Source organism: Sebastes umbrosus, chromosome 12 (genome assembly GCF_015220745.1).
Source record: "Sebastes umbrosus isolate fSebUmb1 chromosome 12, fSebUmb1.pri, whole genome shotgun sequence".
Classification (NCBI taxonomy): domain Eukaryota; kingdom Metazoa; phylum Chordata; class Actinopteri; order Perciformes; family Sebastidae; genus Sebastes; species Sebastes umbrosus.
The window spans coordinates 7342737-7364422 of NC_051280.1; the positions used below are offsets into that span (position 1 = coordinate 7342737).

The 21686-nt window shown below is 40.8% G+C and overlaps 2 protein-coding genes and 2 long non-coding RNA genes across 8 annotated transcripts in view; 1 reads left to right on the forward strand and 3 right to left on the reverse strand.

The window, feature by feature from the left end:
- LOC119498716 (SLAM family member 7-like) overlaps positions 1-21686 on the reverse strand; it is a 58852-nt gene that overhangs the window by 13280 nt on the left and 23886 nt on the right. The window contains exons 1-6 of one of the 3 annotated variants that reach the window (XM_037787761.1): positions 19776-20022; positions 18305-18616; positions 17935-18219; positions 16432-16548; positions 15725-15768; positions 13354-14424 (exon numbers count right to left, since the gene is read on the reverse strand). The exons of 1 other annotated variant lie outside the window; for it this stretch is intronic. In XM_037787761.1, coding sequence (XP_037643689.1) covers positions 14236-14424; positions 15725-15768; positions 16432-16548; positions 17935-18219; positions 18305-18616; positions 19776-19836 — 1008 coding nt within the window. In that variant the 5' untranslated portion in view covers positions 19837-20022 and the 3' untranslated portion in view covers positions 13354-14235. Of the gene's footprint in view, positions 1-13353; positions 14425-15724; positions 15769-16431; positions 16549-17934; positions 18220-18304; positions 18617-19775; positions 20023-21686 lie in introns of those variants that run through there. One more of the 3 variants, XM_037787760.1, reaches the window with a different exon arrangement.
- On the reverse strand, positions 2213-10597 carry LOC119498725. Its single transcript, XR_005209177.1, has 3 exons — positions 10345-10597; positions 6861-6868; positions 2213-2222 (listed from the first exon to the last, which is right to left on the reverse strand). It is a non-coding gene; the product is annotated as an uncharacterized LOC119498725 (long non-coding RNA).
- Positions 2425-10613, forward strand: LOC119498722. The gene is made up of 3 exons (XR_005209175.1): positions 2425-2699; positions 10078-10386; positions 10472-10613. It is a non-coding gene; the product is annotated as an uncharacterized LOC119498722 (long non-coding RNA).
- The window catches only part of LOC119498714 (ATP-sensitive inward rectifier potassium channel 10-like), a 40552-nt gene continuing 39473 nt past the window's right edge, over positions 20608-21686 (reverse strand). For all 3 annotated transcript variants that reach the window (XM_037787754.1, XM_037787757.1, XM_037787756.1), the window contains exon 7: positions 20608-21092. The gene's annotated coding sequence lies outside the window, so the exon portion shown is untranslated. The remainder of the gene's footprint in view (positions 21093-21686) is intronic.

Genomic DNA, 21686 nt, shown 5'->3' on the forward strand with positions numbered 1-21686 from the left:
TTCCAGTCTGTGAAACTGCACTACTGCACTATACAAGATAAAATGTAGCAGGATTGTTAGTCTGAAGTGGTACTAAGGATATATTTTGATGGTATGCACTTTAACCCTGTATTTGCACTAAAGGTCAAAGGTTAGCATGTTGAGGACAACATCTGTTTTGAGGGGGAGTATGTGACAGGCAAGAATAATGTAAGAATAATTATTTTTTTCAGGCATAATTAATTTATTTAGAGAAAAGCTAATTTCTTTGTTGTCTCAGTTATTACTGTATCATTTTCAGGACATGTCATTTAATTTTTGGATGTAAATGTGCATCAAAACTGGTCACTGTAGAGACTATGCAGCACATATGCAGTGAAACAGAAAGAGGAATAATGCAGATAGGTGATGCAGATCCTTGTGTGTGTGGGTTGATTTTGCGTTGATCTGTTGGTAATACCTCGGGGTTCCAGAGGGGGATCGCGCTCCTCTTCCTCACTCAATACAGAGACGAGTGAAGGGAAGAGCTGCGTGTGATTCATTCATCCTTCTCTCTCACTATTTCCCCTGTTTAAGGTCAAGAACGTCCACAAAGCACTATAACGTTGGAAACACATGTTATTAAGAATTCGTTATACGTTGTTGTTGTTCATTATAGAGGAAAAGTGCACATTTTGTACTCTGTATTGTGTTTGAAAGTTTCTAGCTAACGCTGTTGCTATGTAAGCTGGCTGTCGGATGCATCGTGGTCCCGTCGTAGAGTCCGTCTGTTTACTTTATCGTCGGCATTTAAGCTAGGTTGTTACATTCATATATGTGCATGCAGTTGTTGATTTTATAACATTTAGAGGTGAATTCATGTGTCCAGTGAGATAAAAAGTTTAAATACATTTCATAAGAGAGACTTCATGCTGCATTTGAATTAAGAACATTTAGAAACAGTTAAAAAGATAATTTAAATTGTTTAGAGAAAGTTAAAAATGTAATTAAGCCATAATCGCTGTGGTCCAGAAACTGAGTTCAGATGTCTAAATGTATGAGTTTTGTTTACATTGCATTACATTTCAAATGTAACTCAATACAGAGACGAGTGAAGGGAAGAGCTGCGTGTGTGATTTATTCATCCTTCTCTCTCACTATTTACCCCGTTTAAGGGCACGACATTTATGAAAAATTAATTATTCTTGCATTATTCTTGTCTGTCACACACAGTCCGTGACGTAACTGTCACAGGTCGCTGTGGCTCATAAACAAACAGTGGGACAGCAGCAGGAATGATTTCAGACACACCGGAGGTAAACGCCGGACGAGAACAAGACTTTGAGGTGCAGGAGCTCTAGTCCTGACCGTTCGCGGTGAGGAAGAAAAAAGCAGTAGATGACGGAACGGTGAGGGACAACGTAGTGTAACGAACATAACAAGGCTGCTGAATGAGGGAGGCATCCGCCGTTACGTTACACGGAAACACACTGTGTTAATAATACCTCCCGGTATCGCCAACTGCATCTGTTTTTAAAGCATGTTTACACATGTTCTATTTGTAACGTTACCTTTTTAAACTTTTATCTTTCAAAATAAACCTTCTAAAAGATCCATCTGTCGCCTGTTCTCTCTGTTATAAAGTAACAAACCCAGTCCCAGTTCATTACATTATCAAGCTATCAGCAAACTAAATGAAAGATAAACTAATTGTATTATGTTTGGACAAGCTCTTACATTATCCAACAGTTGCCACATGTCCAGCTGAACAACTTTAATAGGTCTACTATATGTAGTACATCTTAGCTGGGATGGTAGAGTCAGTGGAATATACATTTCAGTCTTCAGAAGTGTCTAGTCCGTTTGTAAATGTAGCCTATATTATCATATTAGATAACACAATGTAGTCTAATATGTGATAAATAGGTACTGTAGATAGATAGAGGAAAAAAGGTTCATGTTGATGAATAGATCTTGTAAATCTGTATGTTGTCTGTATGTTTTTGCATACATTACAGCTCCATACATACAACATAGTTCAACATTTTATAAAGCTAAAAATGCTGTGTGTACTATATTTACACTGTATCCCAAAAGCATGCATCATTCTGTAACATTTTACGCCTTTTGCTCAAATTGATGATGCCACTATCACCTCCTCTCTCTATAATCCTCCAGAGGTTTAACCCCCCGCCCATTTCTAACACCTGAGCTAATTGGTATGCATTGCTCCCGGGTCTGACCCAGGTCCTATCAAAATTGTCCTGACCAGGGTTCAACCCGGGTTGACCAGCTTGGTTTGAATTGACAAAAAGATTGGTATGAAAGTGGTATAAAAGGCACATTGTGGCATTTTTGACCACTAATATTGCTATAGAGTATAATGTTGTTATGAGCCGGTTGTTTGTATCTTGTGGATGAGGATGCACATGTACAGTATGCACAAGTATGCCAATGGCTTCCCATTATTGCACTGATCAACTGTTTGTGGAGGTAGTGCGCCAAGAAATATAGACTGTTTCAACAGAATTGCATTGCTAGGCAACAGCTTGGGTCCATGTTTACTTCCTGTGCAACAGCAAATAAACTGGGACACAACTGTGAAATGGTCTAAAGCAATGCACCATCAAAAGGAGAAGAAGACCTCTGCTAGCTAATAAACAAATGGGCAAGAATGGTAACGAAATAAGGAAGCAAGAAAGAGCACCTAGAGAAGGAAATAGAGGAACAAAGGTTGGAAGGTAAAATGATACAGACACACTGTAATTACCCACATTCATTTCAGAAAGGTTTGATCACAAATGGAAAATCCTCTCAGCTTGCAGCAAGTGAATACTCAAAATCTATAACTTATCAAGCATGTGGTTCACAACATCTGAGCTCACCAACCACTAAAAACAGGAAGTTTATGTCTGGTATACAGCTTACCTTCATGCCACACGATTTCTCTTCATCCTTGGTGCCGTTTGGTGGCCACTCAGAAGTACGGTAGAGCTGTGTATCTCATTTTGAATGACCAAAATGCATCGCCCCGATTACCTCAGTGAAAAGCCAATGGGATTGTTCCACTATATTTTGGATTATTGCAGAAAATAAGCTCTGAAGCAAACAAATATTCATGATACTCAAACATTTTGTTCCGCAAGACAATCTTCACAAATGAACACCACTTTTTTTATTTTTGAAGTGTAATATGCAATCACCAGAAGCAAAAAGCTAACATTAGGCTATAAACGAATTACACCACGGTCGCATGATTTCATCACTTTGCCAGTAGAGAGAGAGAGAGAGAGAGATAAAGGTTGTGAATGAGGGAGAGTGTAAAGAGGGTCTTCCTGTCTGAACTTTTGCTTTAAGCTTCATTTGTGATGGGCCTTTTCATTATGCAAATGATGGTATGACAATGTACATAAAAGTTTAACAAGGTCATTAAAGAGAAATGAAGTTGCCTGTTTTTTGTTTTTTTCTCATTGCTATTTGCATGCACTACGCATCTTCATCCACTTGTATTAATAATTCAAAGAAGGTGAGAAAACTGAGAATTTAATGTCATGACTAAAAAGCACAAAACTTGGAACATAACCTGCAGTATTAGGATCAATGGAAGATTACCAACTGGGCAATGCTGGCAACTCCCCAGGGCTCCCACAACTACAGGCTTACTGTGTATCTTCTGTTTTGACTTCATTTAATTGAAGATTTGTTCGAGAATGTGTACCACGAAAGCACAAAATGAGCTGACAATGATAAGGGCCATAAGGTGGTTTCCTACCTGATCTTGAGGCCCTGTCATACTATAGTATGTCAAAAAAAAAATCATAGTATAGTATGTCGAAAAAAATAAAAAGTCATAGTATAGTATGTCGAAAAATAAAAAAAGTCATAGTATAGTTACTATAATTTTTTAATTTTTTATCAGTGAAGGCAGGCAGGCAGAGGAGCAGAGACTCCTGGCCCTGGAGACCAAAGCTACGGTCTCCCCCGCGTCAGAGCTGATCTGAGGTCTGCTGTCCAGCAACCGTCTATGAGAGCCGGTTGTCAATCACTCACAAACTCAGACCAAACGGTCAAACTAGGCCACGCTGATCAAATATGAATCAATATGTTACGTTAATGCCTATTTCTCGCCTAAAATGTATTCAGAATCATCTTGTCGTGCACGCTTTAGCTGTAAAATGAGAACGTTTGTGACCCAGCAGCCATGTTGAGATCAGGTTGAGATGGCTTGCTCATGCTCACATGACCGGAGCACAGCCAATAGGAACACTCTCTCTCTCTCTGAAATGACCTGTGATTGGTCAAAGTCTCCCATCACGGGCTAGATTTTCTAAAGCCTGAAAACAGAGCCATGAGGAGATGCATCTGTCTAGTCATCTCTCAGAACACTTGAATTACAATATGCTGAAAGGTTATTATGGAATGTTTGCCCAATGATGCCAACAATATACTGCCTACTGCCAAATTAAGGGAATAAATAAAATGAAAAACGTAGTGCTAATATTTATTCAAAATTTTAGTTTCAGGATTAGTTGAAACAGATTGTTATGAAGTGACAGTAGGATTATCCAGAGTGAGGTGCATGGGGGTACAGAAGATGCTGTTGGGCATGTTGTAATGCTATGAAGTTGTTCCTACAATAAAGCCAGCTCGACTGAAGATGAAGTCTCTGTGTCTGGTAATTGATATCTGAAGATATCACACAGAAGATAATACTCTTTTGTATCAACTTTTTGTGGATTTTCACACTCAAAGCTTCCTTGACAAAGGGTTCAACATTTAAATCTTTATCAACAGATCTCAAGCAGTAAAACAGAGCTTAAAAAAGAAAAGTTAATTTGTTCTCATCATGAACAACGCCATGTGGTTTTGACAGGAAAAAAAACCACAACCGGTACAAGGCTTTAACTCTGTGGTGTGCTTGTTAGAGAAAACAGAACACACACATTATTGCATCGTGTAGTCAGACAGGGCAACCGGACAGAGACTTGATAATGTCTATCTTCGTGATACTAGGGCTGCTGGTCTGCATCATAGAGGCACAAGGTAAGAACACTGTCTACTAAAATATTATGAACAGATACAGCAATGATGCCTGATCAGGCTTCTTTACTGTGAATAATGAACCAAACATTATAAAGTTGCTTCATATTTTATCTTATGATTTGCAATAAAAAGGTTGCACGGTGGTGCAGTGGTTAGCACTGTGGCCTCACAGCAAGAAGGTCGCAGGTTCAAACCTGGCTTGGGGCCCTTCTGTGTGGAGTTTTCTTTTTTTTCTCTGGGTTCTCCGGCTTCCTCCCACAGTCCAAAGAAATGCAGGTTAGGTTGATTGTTAACTCTAAATGTCCCGTAGGTGTGAATGTGAGTGTGAATGGTTGTCTGTCTCTACGTGTCAGCCCTCTGATAGTCTGGCAACCTGTCCAGGGTGTACATCGCCTTCGCACAATGTCATCTGGGATCGGCTCCAGCCCCTCCAAGACCCTGAATAGGATAGATTCTTTGCGAGAAAAAAAAGTAATATGAGAATAAAGTCATAATTTTATAAAGTAAAAAAAAAATGTACATGCCGCTTGTGTGAAAATGAGGAACTTTGAGAGTCTTGAGAAGTTATACCTTTGTATAGGTTTCACAAATAACGAAATACTTCATCTTTTGGCACATCAGCACCACATTATCATCAGTATCAGGACCTTGAAAAGATTGTGCAAAAAACTGCATTTATTCCGAAGAAAGAGCCACACTACCTGGGGGGAAACTGACTCTTTTGTGGAGGAGGAAAATTACTTTTTTTCTCGTAAAGTTATAACATGATTGTTTTTTTTCCCTCAATGTGGCCCTAATACTCCGTCGTAGTAAAGTGATCTCATTACGGTAAATATGTCCTGCTTCGTGGTGTAGATTTGAACAAACAGTGAACAGTTTAAGACTTAAAACAATTTAAATGCATCATTGTAAGGTCAAAGTGGCATCACTGTAGGTCGGAAGGGGTTGCGTCAAGTTTGTTAATGTAGAGTAAAACTTTTCACTTCTTACTGCCAACAGGAATTCTGCTTCCTAATCTAAAACAAACAGCATGTTTCTCAGGAAAAGATTGCAGCAAACAAAAAGCCATGTTTTCAATGCTGAGCATTATGCATACAAATTGAAGAAAGAAGAAGCTTCAAGAAGAAGAAAATATTGACAGATTTATTATAAACAAATAAATTATGCATAAATTATATTATAAATAAATAAATAAATATGTACCAGTATACTGATCTATGGAAAGTTTATCCCTCTTCTTGTTCTATTTCATCCTTACTGACCGCCAGAGGCAGTGCTTCAACACTGAATATCTTCGTCTCGCGCATGCGCAGGTCGAGTATTAATATCAACAAAGTCACGTGTGACCTCGGATGACCCTGGTTAGGTATAAGTTCCAGTGTCATCCACGAGATCAGTCCTATTTCATCTTCTCGCTTACGCAGGTTAACTACTGTGGTAGCATTAGCTAAAAGCTAAATTACCTACAACTAAATCTATTTGAGCTCGTCGCCGCTAGCCTTGTGACCACCGGTCGGAGTTGCGGAGTTCGCCCTCCAAAGGCTGCGATGAGCCGCCCATCAAACTGTGTTTGTTCGCCGTTCGGTCCTCCGACGGAGGAGACGGCGGACGCACCTATCCTGGTCATCACCAGCGTGATAAGGACATCTTCCCATGTGTACATCACCCGGTGAGATCGATTTACATTGTTTTCTATAAACGATAACGTTACTGGGCACAATTAGCAGAGCGTTTAGCTCATGCTAAACTAGTGAGGTGCTAACAAGAGCGTGTCCGCTCAGTGTTTACCGTTTGACAACGTGCTGTCAGGGAGGAAGCGTCCAGCTCTCCTCTCTGCTCTGTGTAGCACTATAACGAACATTGCTTACTATAGCTTCCGTGTTACGGTTAGCAGCGCGTCCTCGCTCAGGCTAACTTGGCCCGACACCAGCAACAGTGAAGTATATTGGTAACATTACTGTATGCATTGTTTACTATAAACTTTACTGCCTTATTAATTAGCAGAGTGCTCTCGCTCAGGCTAATTTTGGCATTGGGTACCATAACGTTACTGTCGTTGCATTAGCAGAGTGCTCTCGCTCAGACTAACCGGGTAGACTCAGACATTGACAGTTACTGTGCTAGTGAAGACAGTGTGCTCGCTCTCCTCTCACTACACAGACTGTTTCCTGCACGTTCTCTTCAGTTAGCAGAGTCAGAGACCCGTGCATGAACTGCAGCATCATGCCTCGTGCAGTGAGGGCCGCTAGGCCGGCTGAGGTAGAACTCCTGATGGGTTATGCTGGCTCCCCTTGTCAGGGCAGCTGGCCCCAGCCCAAACTACCCGTTCCAAGCGGCGGGCCACAGAGGCTGCGGGTGCGCCATCCAAGAAGCAGGCTAAGTCTGTCAAGCTGTCTTCTAAGGTGGATCTGCTTACGGCTGAGCTGGCCCAGATGAAGTCGCTCCTCCTGGCCCTCCATTCTAGTGCCGGTACGGAGGACGCAGGTAGCCTGCAGCTGGATATACGGCAGCCAGAATCGGCACCTGCTTGCGCTTTCTTTAGGCGTGCGCCGGCCTCCACGCTGGTTCAGACTCATCGCCAGGTTTGGCTGGCGCAGTCGACCTTGTCTGAGACATGTCGGAGGACCCTCCGTACTGTTCCAGTGGAACCAGGGACAGCTGCCCTACAGGTACTTGAGCGGACTGTCCAAGCTGACCAGACCAGGCAGCAGTTCTCTGGTCTTCGTAGGGACATGCCCCCCCCCCCGCCAGGCCTAGGGGCTCCATGTCTGCCCCCCGAGGCCGCTCCCGGCCACCGGCTCAGCCTAGTGGCCACCATGGACCTCAGCGCTCCACCGAGAGGCAGGTCCGCTACCGTAGCAACCCCGCCCACTGCCCTCCAGGCAACCCCGGGCCGTGGAGCCTAACCTCCGCCCCCCCAGAGCCTTCAGAGGCTGGGGGGCCCGCTACTGAGCCCCCGGGGCCGACTGTCGGTTATTTCTCCCAGCAGCAGCTCAACTGCTGGGCAGCTCATGCTTCAGACCCCTGGGTGGTGTCCACCCTAACCCAGGGGTACAAACTTCAATTCCGACGCCGGCCCCCATCCTCCAGCCGGGTCATAATGACCATCATCAATGACCCGGCAAAAGTCCTAGCCCTGAACCAGGAGTTATCCGCACTTCTGGCCAAGGGCGCAATCGAGCCTGTGGACCCCCTGTCACAACCCGGGGGGTTTTACTCAACTTATTTTCTTGTCAAGATGAAGGGCGGTGGACTTCGCCCAGTCCTAGACTTGTGGGGACTCAACAAGTTCCTGAAAGTCTTGCCATTCCATATGCTGAGCACAGCGGACGTTCTTCGTGCTGTCACCAGCTGGGAATGGTTCACATCTGTCGACTTGAAGGATGCTTATTTCCATGTTCCCATTGTGCCTCACCACAGGAGGTTTCTTCGTTTTGCATTTCAAAACCGTCATTTTCAGTTCAGGGTGCTTCCATTTGCACTCTCTCTGTCCCCACGAGTATTCACCAGGTGCGTTGCGGCGGCCCTCTCGCCCCTGCAGTCACGCGGCATGAAAATCCTGCCGTCTAGATGATTGGCTGATCTGTGCGCCATCCCCGCTTCAGGTGGCCCGGGACACAGCCCTCCTTCTCTCTCACATGGCCCAGCTGGGTCTCAGGGTGAACTTGGAGAAGAGCTCTCTGAACCCCTCCCAGAGCATAATCTTTATCGGCATGGCTCTGGACACGGTCACTATGAGGTGCCTACAATTCTGAAGTTTCTGCAGTCCCTCCTGGAAGGTGGCCGGTCTCCATCTACACTGAGGGTGTATGTGGCTGCTATTTCATCGCAGCACGATAGGGTCGAAAATAACACTGTGGGGAGCAACAGGCTTGTGTCTCTCTTTTTAAAAGGGGCTCTGCAGCTGCGTCCCCCTAGCACCCCGAGGGCTCCCGCATGGGACCTCCCCCTGGTGCTGGACGCTCTATGCTTGCCTCCCTTTGAACCCTTAGTACAGGCAGAGCTGAGGTGGCTGTCGGCCAAAACTTCATTTCTCCTTGCCATCACTTCTGCAAAGCGTGTAGGCGAGCTACATGCCTTGTCAGTGAACAATTCATGTCTGAGGTGGAACTCAGATGACTCAGGTGTCACTTTGTGGCCAAATACAGCGTTCCTCCCTAAGGTGCTGTCACGCTCACATCACAATCAGCCTATTCGGCTTGCCCAGTTTCAACCCCCTAAAGGAGATGGGGAGGAGAGGGCAAGGCTGTTATGCCCAGTGCGGGCCCTTAGAGCCTATGTAGAAGCCACCGCATGCATACGGCAGACTGGATCGTGGAAGTCATTGCCCACGCATACAGGGTGAATGACCTTTCTCCTCCATCCGCAGTAAGGTGCCACTCTACCAGGAGTGTTTCCACATCAGGGGCTACCCTGAGAGGGGTCCCCTTGAAGGACATATGTGCCGCGGCCTCATGGACGTCACCGAGCACATTCTCCAGATACTATAGAGTCAAGGGGGCCACCCCCCATCCATTGGGCGTGGTCCTTCAGCCGAGTTCCTCTGCTTCATCTTTATGAGGTATGTACTCAAGGATTCCTCGTGACTCTGTTGTTATAAGTCATCCAGTGTTGAAGCACTGCCTCTGGCGGTCATCCAGGATTCATAGAACCGTAGTTACATTCGTAACTATCGTTTTATTGTGTCTTTTTTGTCCTGATATTTCAGTGTTTTTTTATATTGTTCTTGTGTCCTTCTTTTTGCTGGGTCCCTGGACATGGTTGCATTAGTTTCACCTCTATCCTGGGGCAAGCTGTGTCAAGAGTTATTAGTAAGTTGTAGTTGTAGGAATTAGGAGAAGCATTTGTTGTATTAAGTCTGTTCACTTCAAGAAAAGTTTTGAACATACTGAGTGGGCCTGCAGGAGAAACAACACAGCTTTGCCAACCCTTAATAAACTATGAAAAGCTGAGGGTACTTTACTTCTTCATTTAGCACTATGAAGGTCACAGGGTCAAATATGAAGCCTGTATTAAATAATGATGACATATATTATGTGTGATTTTTATTGTATTGTGTGTCTACTGTTTCTACAGGGCCCAGTGCTGTGACTCCTGTGTTTGTGCAGAAGGGAGGGGATGTGCTTCTGAAAGTTGATGCTGATGTTCCTGAGGATTTTGTTTATGTTCAGTGGAACGTCAATAGAACGACCATTTTAGCAATATTTCGACCTGGTAGAGAACCATCAGTCTTCCCTGTTTACACTGAAATGGTTGAGTTTCCTGAGAAAAAACACTCTGTGAAATTGAAGAATCTACAAGAGGCAGACAGGGGAGTTTATACTGCACGAGTGGCATTGGAACAAGAAGTCCGAACACTAGCTCAACACAACGTCATAGTTCAAGGTGAGTTTGTTAACATTTCAGACACTGATAGAGAGTTTCTGCTGCCATGTTTCTAAAATTCTTCACAGAAACTTTCCCTCCTCAGATCCAGTGTCTCCAGTTGAACTGACAGTGATCTCAGTGGACTCCAGAAGCTCAGAGTGTGACCTCACTGTGACCTGCAGAACACAGGACTCTCACATTAACAGCACTTTGAGATGTGACAACCAAACCTGCAGTCAGGAGGGAGGAGAGCAATCAGAGGTCACAACCTCTGGTGCTTCTCTCCACGTCTACCTGCTGAATGGCTCAATCATCTGTACCCATAGCAACGACGTCAGCAGGACCAAGGACTTTAAAAAAATGTAACATGTTTGCCTCCAACCTGATGGTAAGACAAAAACAGAACAACTTCTGATAATAATGCACAGTTTGGAGTTAGATTAAGACTTATAAGCATTTCTTTTTTCCAAGTAAATAAATTAAGTTAAGATAAATGAATTGGGTTTGTTACAAATATGGTTAAAATCCATGTTTCCATTCTTCATTGTGTTTTCAGGGGTGCGTATGCTGTAGGAATTTAGTACTTCTCAAGGAGGAGTTGCTCTGGCGGAAGAAATTACCTAATTAATTGAGTTCAACCATAGTGGGTTTGGTATTTTAAAAGCCATTTAACCCTCTGAGACCTGTTTTTTTCTTTTATTTAAATATTGATTCATATTTGATCAGCGCTGCCTAGTTTGACCATTTGATCGGAGTTTGCGAGTGATTGACAGCTGCTCAGAGATGGCAAGGCTCCAGCTCGGCTCTGATTGGTTGTTTTCCTCCGGTCTGTGAAATCTTGTAGATGCCGTTAGGAGCACCGGAGGACACCAGAAGCACATGATTTTTTTTCAGATTACCTGTCTCATGCTCTACTGTCAGGATATAGTGGCCGTTTTATAAAAATATCATATTTGTTCCATTTCCGCTGCAGTTGTAATGACAATATTAATTCAATAACTCATTTAAATGTTTTACTGTATTTTAGCATAGAATGTACTATTTGTCTCCATTACTGTATTATTAAGTACAGAACACATACTGTAGGACGACCCCTGAACATGACTGGGTTAAATTAGCACAAAAAAAAACTGTTAAATTGAAGAGTGAAATAATAAAACAATGAATCAACATTAAACTATAATGCTGTTTTACAATGCACAATGATATCTGTAAAACTCAACTGCACTTTGTAATGCATGCATTTTGAAATGTAGGAATTACAGTGCTTGACTAAACAACAAAGTATACAGAATGTTATCCGAACTGATTGGTTCCTGTTGTGCTGTCGCGTCACAGTCTGGATGTGTTTTGTGTAATGGAATCACCTGTTTTGTTGTGTTGCAGATCCAGAGAGTCCTCCTGCTGGTATCTCTGTGTGCCTGCTGAAGATAGTCGTGTTTTCTGTCGGTCTGATCATCATGGTGTCTGCTGTCATCACTGTTCACCTCATGGAGAAGCTCAGGAAGCACAAATAGATAAATATTTCTCTACCAGTAAATCTTACATTTATGTTATCACACTCTTTAGTTAAAGGTTCCCTGTTTTCTTGTATATGCTCGAGCCCTCATGGTACACATTCCTGCCACTGATCTTATGCTATTCCACTGATCAACAGTTGGTGGCAGTAACACACCAAGAAATGGAGTAATGCACCAACAAAGGCAAAGCGGTAGAAGACTGCAAGCCAGCAAACATGGATGTAAACCATTTAGGATTTAAAGTATTTGTAAAAATCAGCTTTGCAAATGTTTCATGAGGAAGGAAACTGATTCAACACGTTAATAAGGCTTCAAAGATACTAACAATGCATTTTGACAAGTAAGGAAACAAGAAAACTGCACAGGACACCTTTAATACAAATGCTGATTATTTTTGATTATCCATTGATTGTACCCAATAATCACTGTTCTCACTTTGTAAATAAAATGCTTGTACAGAAATAACCATGTTATAGATTTTTTTGGACGATAAATAAACAACAAAAAATAAGATCTGTATGATCAAGACCAACAAAATACAAGAAATATCTTTGATAAATACACTATATGTAACCTATTTACCAAATTATAAATGTTTATATGTAGGCTGCAATATGTTTCAATATTTGTTTAAGCATGTGTTAATCTTTGGGTGAATGCAGTGTGCAAATCCGGGTCTGAGAAGTGAAGCCATTGCATTCTTTCTAACAGCCAGCAGGGGGCGACTCCTCTGTTTGCAAAAAGAAGTCTGATTGTATAGAAGTCTATGAGAAAATGGTCCTACTTCTCACTTGATTTATTACCTCAGTAAACATTGTAAATATGAGTTTATGGTCTCCATCACTAGTTTCAAGTCTTCTTCAATACAGCATGACGTTAATTTAGTAAATTATGGTCCCATTTAGAGTCAGATAGACCATAAAGCAGGGGATGCTTTAGGGCGTGACTACCTTGTTGGCGTTGTCCGGTCTGGGTGTTGTCCGTGTTTCCGTCTTAGAACTTTAACCCTTTCACAGTGTGTTATCAGTTCACGACAGTTAATTATAGCCTTTTAGGTCGCCTGAAAATGTGTTATTCAGAGTTTGGTTGTACTGAGCTCCACCCTCTCGTGTCACTTCTGGTTGCAAAAAAACAAGATGGTGATAGCCAAATACCAAGATGGCAACGGCCAAAATGTCAAACTCAAGTTTTCAAAATGGCAGTCCACAAACCAATGGCTGACGTCACGGTGACTATACGTCCCCTAACATACAGTATATGGGTGAAAGCAGTTTCTGGTACATGCACCATTATTGGACACTTATTAAAGCCAGATACTCATCTTGTATGTTCGTGATTGTGTGAATTAATGAAAGCCAAAAGATCATGTGTCACTGACTTTGAACTCTGGTATTGTGAGTTTTTCAGCAGGGAATAGATCACTGCTATTATTCTAGGAAACACAGACTGAATGCATGACAAAATATGAATATAGAAAAATAAAACATTTAATGGCATTTTCAAGCTTGTTTCAGCACAATATACAGTACATACTGTATATATACTGTTGTGGTTCATATGCTCAGAAAAGCTACACATCTTGCGTAACATTTTTTCAGGTCTCTAAATTTGATTTTCAGTTGAGCATTCCTTTGATATCTTTAAAAACAAACTATACGTAAAAATCTCTTCAGAAGAAATAAGAACAAAACACATGAAATAAAATAAAAATAAATTCAAGTACTTAGAAATAATGTACAACACTGTATATCTCTCAATGGGAAATTAAATGTAATTATGTTAACAACTGCACAAGAGACCTTCAAATGTTTCCACATTTTTAGTTCCGTAGAACAGCATCAGATTATTTCTCGAGCTCAAGTCGTGATGAAACAAAAAGCTACTTCTGAATGTGTGTGATGCTTAGTAACATTTCCTCATTGTTTTACAGCTGTTTCTATTGAAATGTTTGAAAAGTCTTTTCATTCCAGAGCAGCTCATATAAACTTATACATTAGCAGCTTTGGCAACACTTAGTAAAACTGGAAATTGCAGTAAGTACAGTAGAATACAATTGAGCAAATATAATAAAAAGGCAGCGCTGAAATATGTTCAGGAACATCTTGAGGTGTACTGTTTAGCCATGTTGAAAACAGTCGAGCCAAAACCAAGCACCGCCCACCAGCCAGAGCAAACTTTCATTTTACAGCTAAACAGTACACTAAAACATCTGAGGAGAGAAATAGGCATGCCATTATGAGCACAGGAGGAAAGATTATTTGTCTCAAGCACTACTTACAGGACATAGTGAAAATTTTATAAAAAATAACTTTTTCATCATATTTGTTCAAAATGACCAACTTTAGCTTTAATTCTTTAAGGACCTGGCAGGCTTATCTACCGTAGCATACAGGCTCTCTGGCACAGTCGTGTCTCTAGTCTTATTGGTCTCCGGGGGTCCAGAGTGAGGTCCTACCAAGCAGTAGGTGGAGGTTGGAGAAAGACCTGAAGCATCATATGTTGGACTCTGATCCAGAGGTTGGGCTGTAGTTCCGAGCTGGAAAATATATCACATGCAATGTTTTTAGCAAAGGTTGTTTGCCATTTTTACTTTACACTTTATTATTAATTGTGCTATTTTTCTGTATTTACATGGGAAGTAATCTCACTACGATTAACAGCAGCTCATATAAATCCTTCAAATACTACAAACATCTGTATCATGGACTACAAAAGTGTTAAGCCTGTTTTTTCACAACACTACAATGAATTTGTATCTAAAATGCATGAAATTGCTATAAAACGTAGTTTTAGGTGTTTTTCATCAAGAGCAGAGTAAGGTGTGTCTGAAAGATCCTTAGTTGAGTTCAAATGAATCTCTTGGCCGAGAGAGCACAACACACTGCAGCTTAAACACAAGCACGTAGAGAAAGCATCTACGCCATTTTGACAACACAGAAAGTACGTTGCATTTAGAAAAAGACAGAAAACTAGAGTTTTTCTCATCTCTTGATTTGTTCCAAGGCTGAAATTGAGGTTTGCAAAACATTTAACACAAACGCAGACACCAAGTGCAGATTTTGCTTGAGAGTCTTCTGCTCACAATACTCACTGTGCAAGAAAATGCAGAAGTGCAAAACCTTTGGCTCAGTAGGAAGTCACGTCTAGCAACTGATGTGTGTCGAAAAACGTAAGCAAAGGGAGTAGCTGTCTGAAACGCAGCTGTGATCGTGTAGATAGAGTATGTGCTTAAAAACCTGTGGCCTAATGTGCATGACATTGTTGCAGTGTTGTCTTTTTAGACACCAGTATGGGATTCGATATTTGCATGAAGAGTTTTGAGAACACAACACCTTTTTGAACATGCATTTGCTGTTTTGCAAAGTGGATCATCAAAATGATGAATAACTATAATAAAACACAAGCAAACAACACATACGCAGCGTAGAGAAACCTGGGCAGCAGGTTTGGATAGATGAATCATGGTGCATCGGGTTCATCGGGTCCAGAGCATTACATTTGAGCACAAGCAAGCAACACAACCAGCGATGTGCACATGTAGGAGCGAGCAGTAGGACCTGGAACAGCAGATTGATGCAGAAGTTATTGTAGCGAGGAGTCACAGGTCATATACAGCACATACACCATTTTGTCAGGAAAATGTATAGTGATTGGTGTGCGTAGGGATAACCAATAGAAGCATGTGAGGCTCCAGTTTTTGATTGAGAAAACATAATAAACTTAATTTTCCTCAAATCCGGTTTCAATTGTTAAATTGCTATAAATCTGTAATTCTGTTCCTCAGTGTGTCTGGGAAATTTTGGGAGAGTGATGTTTAAAAAAAATGTTACGCTTACCTGCGGTATTTCATATACTGTATTTTCGATGCTCTCTCTGTTATCTGCAGGTCAGTTGTAAAAAAAAAAATACATGTTGATTTGCTTTAATTTATTTTTCATTTTAGAGCTTTACCTTTTAACCGCATTACATTTACATTACTTGAGCTGCAGCTAAATTGAGTCCAGATTTATGGTGTGTCTAAATGACTCCATCTTCAAACAGCAGCACTTTTTAAAGCCTCTATGTGTAGGATTTGATATGTTGTGATGTTGGTGACTCCTGGCGGTTGTATCAAAAAATGTGCTTTGGCAGACAGCAATGCATGCAGATACCTCTGAGACCTGACCTGGGGATGAATGGACTAAAGCATAAAGGCTGCACCAATTTTGAGGGCGGTTCCTTTTTCTACAATGAAAAATCAATTCTGTTAATATATCACATAAAATAAATCTACATATAGGGGCTTTAAATTACATAAAAGTTTGTCACAACATTGACTATTGTAAATAATGATGAGTCGTGGATTTCCATCCATACTAATGTGTGAAGGGTATAAGATAGTATTAATTATATAATTATTGTAATACATTACCGAATACGCAGGAGGATTTATAAGTATGGCAGAGGATGGACTTTAGAACACTGAATTCCTGTGTGCAGTAAACAGATAAGATTTTGCAGATTTTAAATGTAATTATATGTTAAAATTCATACTTGGACTTACAATTTCTTATCTTTCGACGATAAAGATATAGGCCAGCAATTATGCCAGCAATTATGCCAAGAATGACGAAAACAGGAACAACAGCCCCGGTGACATTGCTGTCACCTTGTTTAGAATCTGTAAAGAAAAACAAAAGCCAAATTAGAAAAGTATGTCTGGTTTAAGTCATGCAAAATAATTGAAAATGTGCCACTGTAGCATCACATCTTCCCAGCCTGTGCTTTTAACAGACTGCAGTTTTAATTATATAAATGTTTTGGTAACCTGCTCTGTAGTAAGAAATCATTTAATTTGTTTATTTAAAACTGTCAAAATACAAAAATAGAGCGTAATGTAATGCATTGCATTATGTAACCTGTATTGTACCATTCCTTCAATAAAAAATATATATTTTAAGAAACTGTCACAATTTAAATCTAGCAACCTTCCAAAAGTCCCTGAATGAGCTAATTTAAATATCACCTGCTTCTTAGTTTTACAAAGTCATTTTCTAGTTTAACTTTATAACCTACCAAATACTAACAATTCATGCCAGCCGATAGATAAGGCTTATCATTTTTGGTTTTTACTGGTTTCACTGAAATATACGTTAAATAAAAAAATATAAAAAAAAAAAAAAATCTATTTAAACTGAGTGAACTCAATTATGTATCCCTCCTCCACACAAACAAGTGGCTGTATTTCCTGCCGAAGAAAATTATGTTCACAGCAGTTTACAGTAAAAGAGGTCATCCTGAGACGAGGACAAAAATAGTTGTGATTTTTAACCCCCTGTTAAAATGCCCCTGCTTTTTCTGTGGTGTTCCTCAAGGTCTTGGTGTCTTAATCTGGTATTTTGGAGGAATTATTGGTCATTTTTATCAATTCTCAAGTGGTGGTTAAATTTAGCACCAAATCTGTGAAACAAATGGTATCAACCCAAAAATTGCTGCAACAACTTATGAAACATAATGGAGCATGGGAATGGAAATCATATACTTGGATCAATAATTAATAATTAATAAATTCATGATTATTTCTGATTAATGACTAGAACAACTTGACACAGTGCTGAGCTGCATCTCAAATTAATCTTCAGGTTCCCAGCTTTCAGATGATGTACATCACTTAAATGTGCTGACCTGCTATCTCCCCCTAAAGACCCCTTAAAGACTCCCTAAAGACCCCCTGTACCCCCCTAAAAAAGACAAAAACAGGTCTCAGAGGGTTAAATGGCTTTTAAAATGCCAAACCCAAAATGGTTGAACTCAATTAATTATCACCCGAGCAACTCTTCCTTGAGAAGTACTAAAATCCTACAGCCTACGCACCCCTGAAAACACAATGAAAAATGGAAACATTGATTTTAACAATATTTGTAACAAACCTAATTTATCTTATCTTAACTTAATTTATTTACTTGGACGTATGAAAGTTTTCTTTAAAAAAGAAATGCTTATAAGTCTTAATCTAACTCCAAACTGTGCATTATTTTCAGGAACTTGTTCTGTCTTTCAGTCTTACCATCAGGTTGGGGGGAAACATGTTCAATTATTTTAATGTCCTCGGTCCAGCTGACCTGGTTGCTATGGTTACAGATGATTGAGCCATTCGACAGGTAGACGTGGAGAGAAGCACCAGAGGTTGTGACCTCTGATTGCTCTCCTCCCTCCTGACTGCAGGTTTGGTTGTCACATCTCAAAGTGCTGTTAATGTGACAGTCCTGTGTTCTGCAGGTCACAGTGAGGTTACACTCTGAGCTTCTGGAGTCCACTGAGATCACTGTCAGTTCAACTGGAGACACTGGATCTGAGGAGGGAAAGTTTCTGTGAAGAATTTTAGAAACATGGCAGCAGAAACTCTCTATCGGTGTTTGACATGTCAACAAACTCACCTTGAACTGTGACGTTGTATTTAGCTAGTGTTCGGTCTCCGTTAGTCAATACCACTCGTGCAGTATAAACTCCACTGTCTGCCTCTTGTAGATTCTTCAATTTCACAGAGTATTTTTTCTCAGGAAACTCAATCCTTTCAGTGTAACCAGGAAAGGGTGGTGGTTCTTCACCACCATGTGGAAATCTTACTAAAACGACATTTTTATTTAACTTCCACTCAACCAAATGAAAATCCTCAGGAACATCAGCCTCAACTTTCAGAAGCACATCCCCTCCCTTCTGCACAAACACAGGAGTCACAGCACTGGGCCCTGTAGAAACAGTAGACACACAATACAATACAAATCACAAACAATATGTGGTTATCCGGTCAAAACTGAATGTTATTCCATCCCTACTATATTTCTTCACATTGGATCATCAGTTCAAGTACCTTCAGCTTATCATGGTTTATCAGTGGTTGGAAAATGTCTTTAAAAATGCCTTACATCAGCTTTGTCTCGTGACACAGTTTGCCTCAGGATAGAGGACTTTAACAGGTGAAACTAAGCCCATTGACAGAAAGATGTTACTTTATTTTTCTTCTTAACATTACTGAGTATTTCCAGTCAGTCTCTTCTAAAAAGACAGAGGACTTTCTTTCACGTTGTTCTCCAGCTTGGAGGAGACAGACCGTGAGCGGATATTTCCACCGACTGCTTACTGAGGTTGTTACGGAAGGAGTCAAGTTTATGTGTCTTGGAGAGACAGTGTACACCTTTTCAACATGTTGCTATAATGTATAATATGTGTATTATAAATATCTACTGTAAAGGTTAAAATATGTATTATTCAAAGAAATCAAAGAAAATTTCAAAATGGGAACTAGAAAGGACTCAAAGAGTCCAAACCTTCGCCAAGGATATCCTCTAAATGTGTCACTTAAATAACACAAAAGTGTTTAGAATGTTTTCAATCTGTGTCTGGATCAATATCTTCATCCAAATATGGATAATAAAAATATTGTTGATTAGCTTGGCAATGATACTTTTTTGAGGAAATGTCCTGCCTACTGTTTCAGTATATAGTGTTAGGGCATTGTACAAGAATGAAGAATGCAAATTTTAGTAAAATGTACAGCTGTGTTTGACTTTTCTTATCCAGATTAAACAGGAAGGAGCAGACACCCTTATTGTTTTGTCACGCATGGGTAAGTGGTGGGGTAGTAACTGACATAACTGTATATCTCAATAAAAGTTTTAGTTTTAGATTTTTAGCATCATTATTGAAATAATAGACAATAAGCACATCACTGAGAATTGTGTATATTTCTCAATATTATTATCATTCAAAAGTTTAAAAAAAAAAGTTAGTTCCAATAAAACATAACGTTTGTTATTGGTGAAATAGTGCTACGGTACGACAACTTTGACTTTGAAAACAAACAATGTCAATCAACAACGGGAAATATAAACAAAGTAAAGTTCTTACCTTGTGATTCACAAGAAAGCAGCAGAGAGACGGCAAAGACAATCACGACCCACAGCCTCATTCTGCAATGTGCTACATGAGGAAGTGGATAGGCTATTTGAGAACTGCACTCAGTAACAATTTATCAGGCAATGTCTCTGGACTATCCACTGTGAGTTTTGAGTTTTTGTTGTCACGAAAATTACAAATAGTCCCATTTCCTCAAAATATTTTTTTCAATTCTTTGAGCAACACAAATGAAAGTGTGATGAACTTCCAACACATTCATATCCATCATACTCATCCTTGCTTCACATTTCCATCAGAACAGAATCATTATCAGTGACTTACAAGATTACTTTCACATTCTCAGCACTCACCTCTGGTGGTCCGCCTCATGTCCTTGTTGCCCAGGCTGAAAAATAAAAGGGGCTTCCATAAAATGTTCGTTGTTAGTTTGACAATGTTAGTAACTCGAAAATCACATGGACTTACAGAAGGCTCCTACTTTACACAGAAAGGAGAGCTTCCTCGAGTATCCTACAGTAACATTTGTAACCCACAATTTTAGTACTATCAAAAATCCTATCTTCCTAAGGTAAGGCAGCTAATGAGCTCTATGAGAACTGGCTTAGCATTACTCAGTGTTTTTTTTTTACAGAAATACAAGCAAATGTCATGTCAGTCATAGGAGTTTTATAAATGTGTAGAACTTACACATGTGTATTAATCACATTTAGAGGAAGTATAGAAAGTTCTACTCTGCCAGCGCCCCTTATCACACTATCCTTACTGCCCCCTGTACTCGTCCAACCTTGTCATTGGAAAAAAAAAACACTTATACTGCAATTTGACATTTAGTAAATGGAGGAGCACCCAAACAAGACAACTGGGGTTTCCATCGTCTCCACTGCTTGTTTAGTTTTGTTTTATATCTTTGTATTTATGTTTTTTTCTTTCTGTGTGAATAAATAATCCAACCTGTTATTTTCTTGGTTATAAAAGTGTATATGTGAGGTGCATGTGCACTCGCCACACTCAAATGTAAATAGTAGCTGCAGTTAGGCAATGTGTTATGCCGTCATCTGAATACAGTCAAACCAGCATGTATTATCCCAGCAAACGTATGACAAACTTGAAGTTGACCATACAGAAGTCTTCCATATTTCCTTTCTGCATCATCTGGAGCTACTGGGACCTAGATATCTTTCAGAAGATCAAAACGGTCTAAAAATCCGTCTCCCGAGCTGTTTTGATATGATGTTCATTGATTTGTTATTGACATTGTGCTCGGAAGTCTCCTGCGTGTTGCTCTCTATGAGACGCTCCCTTCTCAACCAACTGAAGATGGGCGTGGTCTTAGTCTTGGCCACTTCGTCGAAGAAGGAGAAGTCAGCTACGTATTTGCCCGATGGGGAAAGGGCGACTACTGGCGGAAACTCATAGCCCCAGAGAATCTCATCCGGCAGGTAGGAGGTGCGGACCTGGCAGGTGGCGGAGGTCGGCTCAACTGTGGCACTCATGATCACCAGCAGCTCGAAGTCTGACAACTCTGGATGTGTCCAGCCCCACCTGGTGGAGGTAGAGGAGCAGAATTCACACCAGGCAGCGGCTTGTAGCAATAATTACATTTTTCTGTGGCCGGACGGCGTGTTCGTGTTTCAGGCGGGAAGAAATTCTTTGTAACATAGATCAACATGTCACAGGAGTCACAGGACTCTGACTGATTGGTTGTAGGTACTCTCTGGCTGCACTTTGCCGCTAAAATTTAAACTTTTCCCAACTTTTAGTTTGGCCCGCACATCGTCGCAGAATCAACTGGCCACAGCTCGCTGAGCTCGGGAGTGAGCCTGCAACTTTCCATAGACATTGCTTGGCAGCTCGCCGCAGGCCGCACTTCGCCATTGCTGTCGTGTGAATTCAGCGTTACAG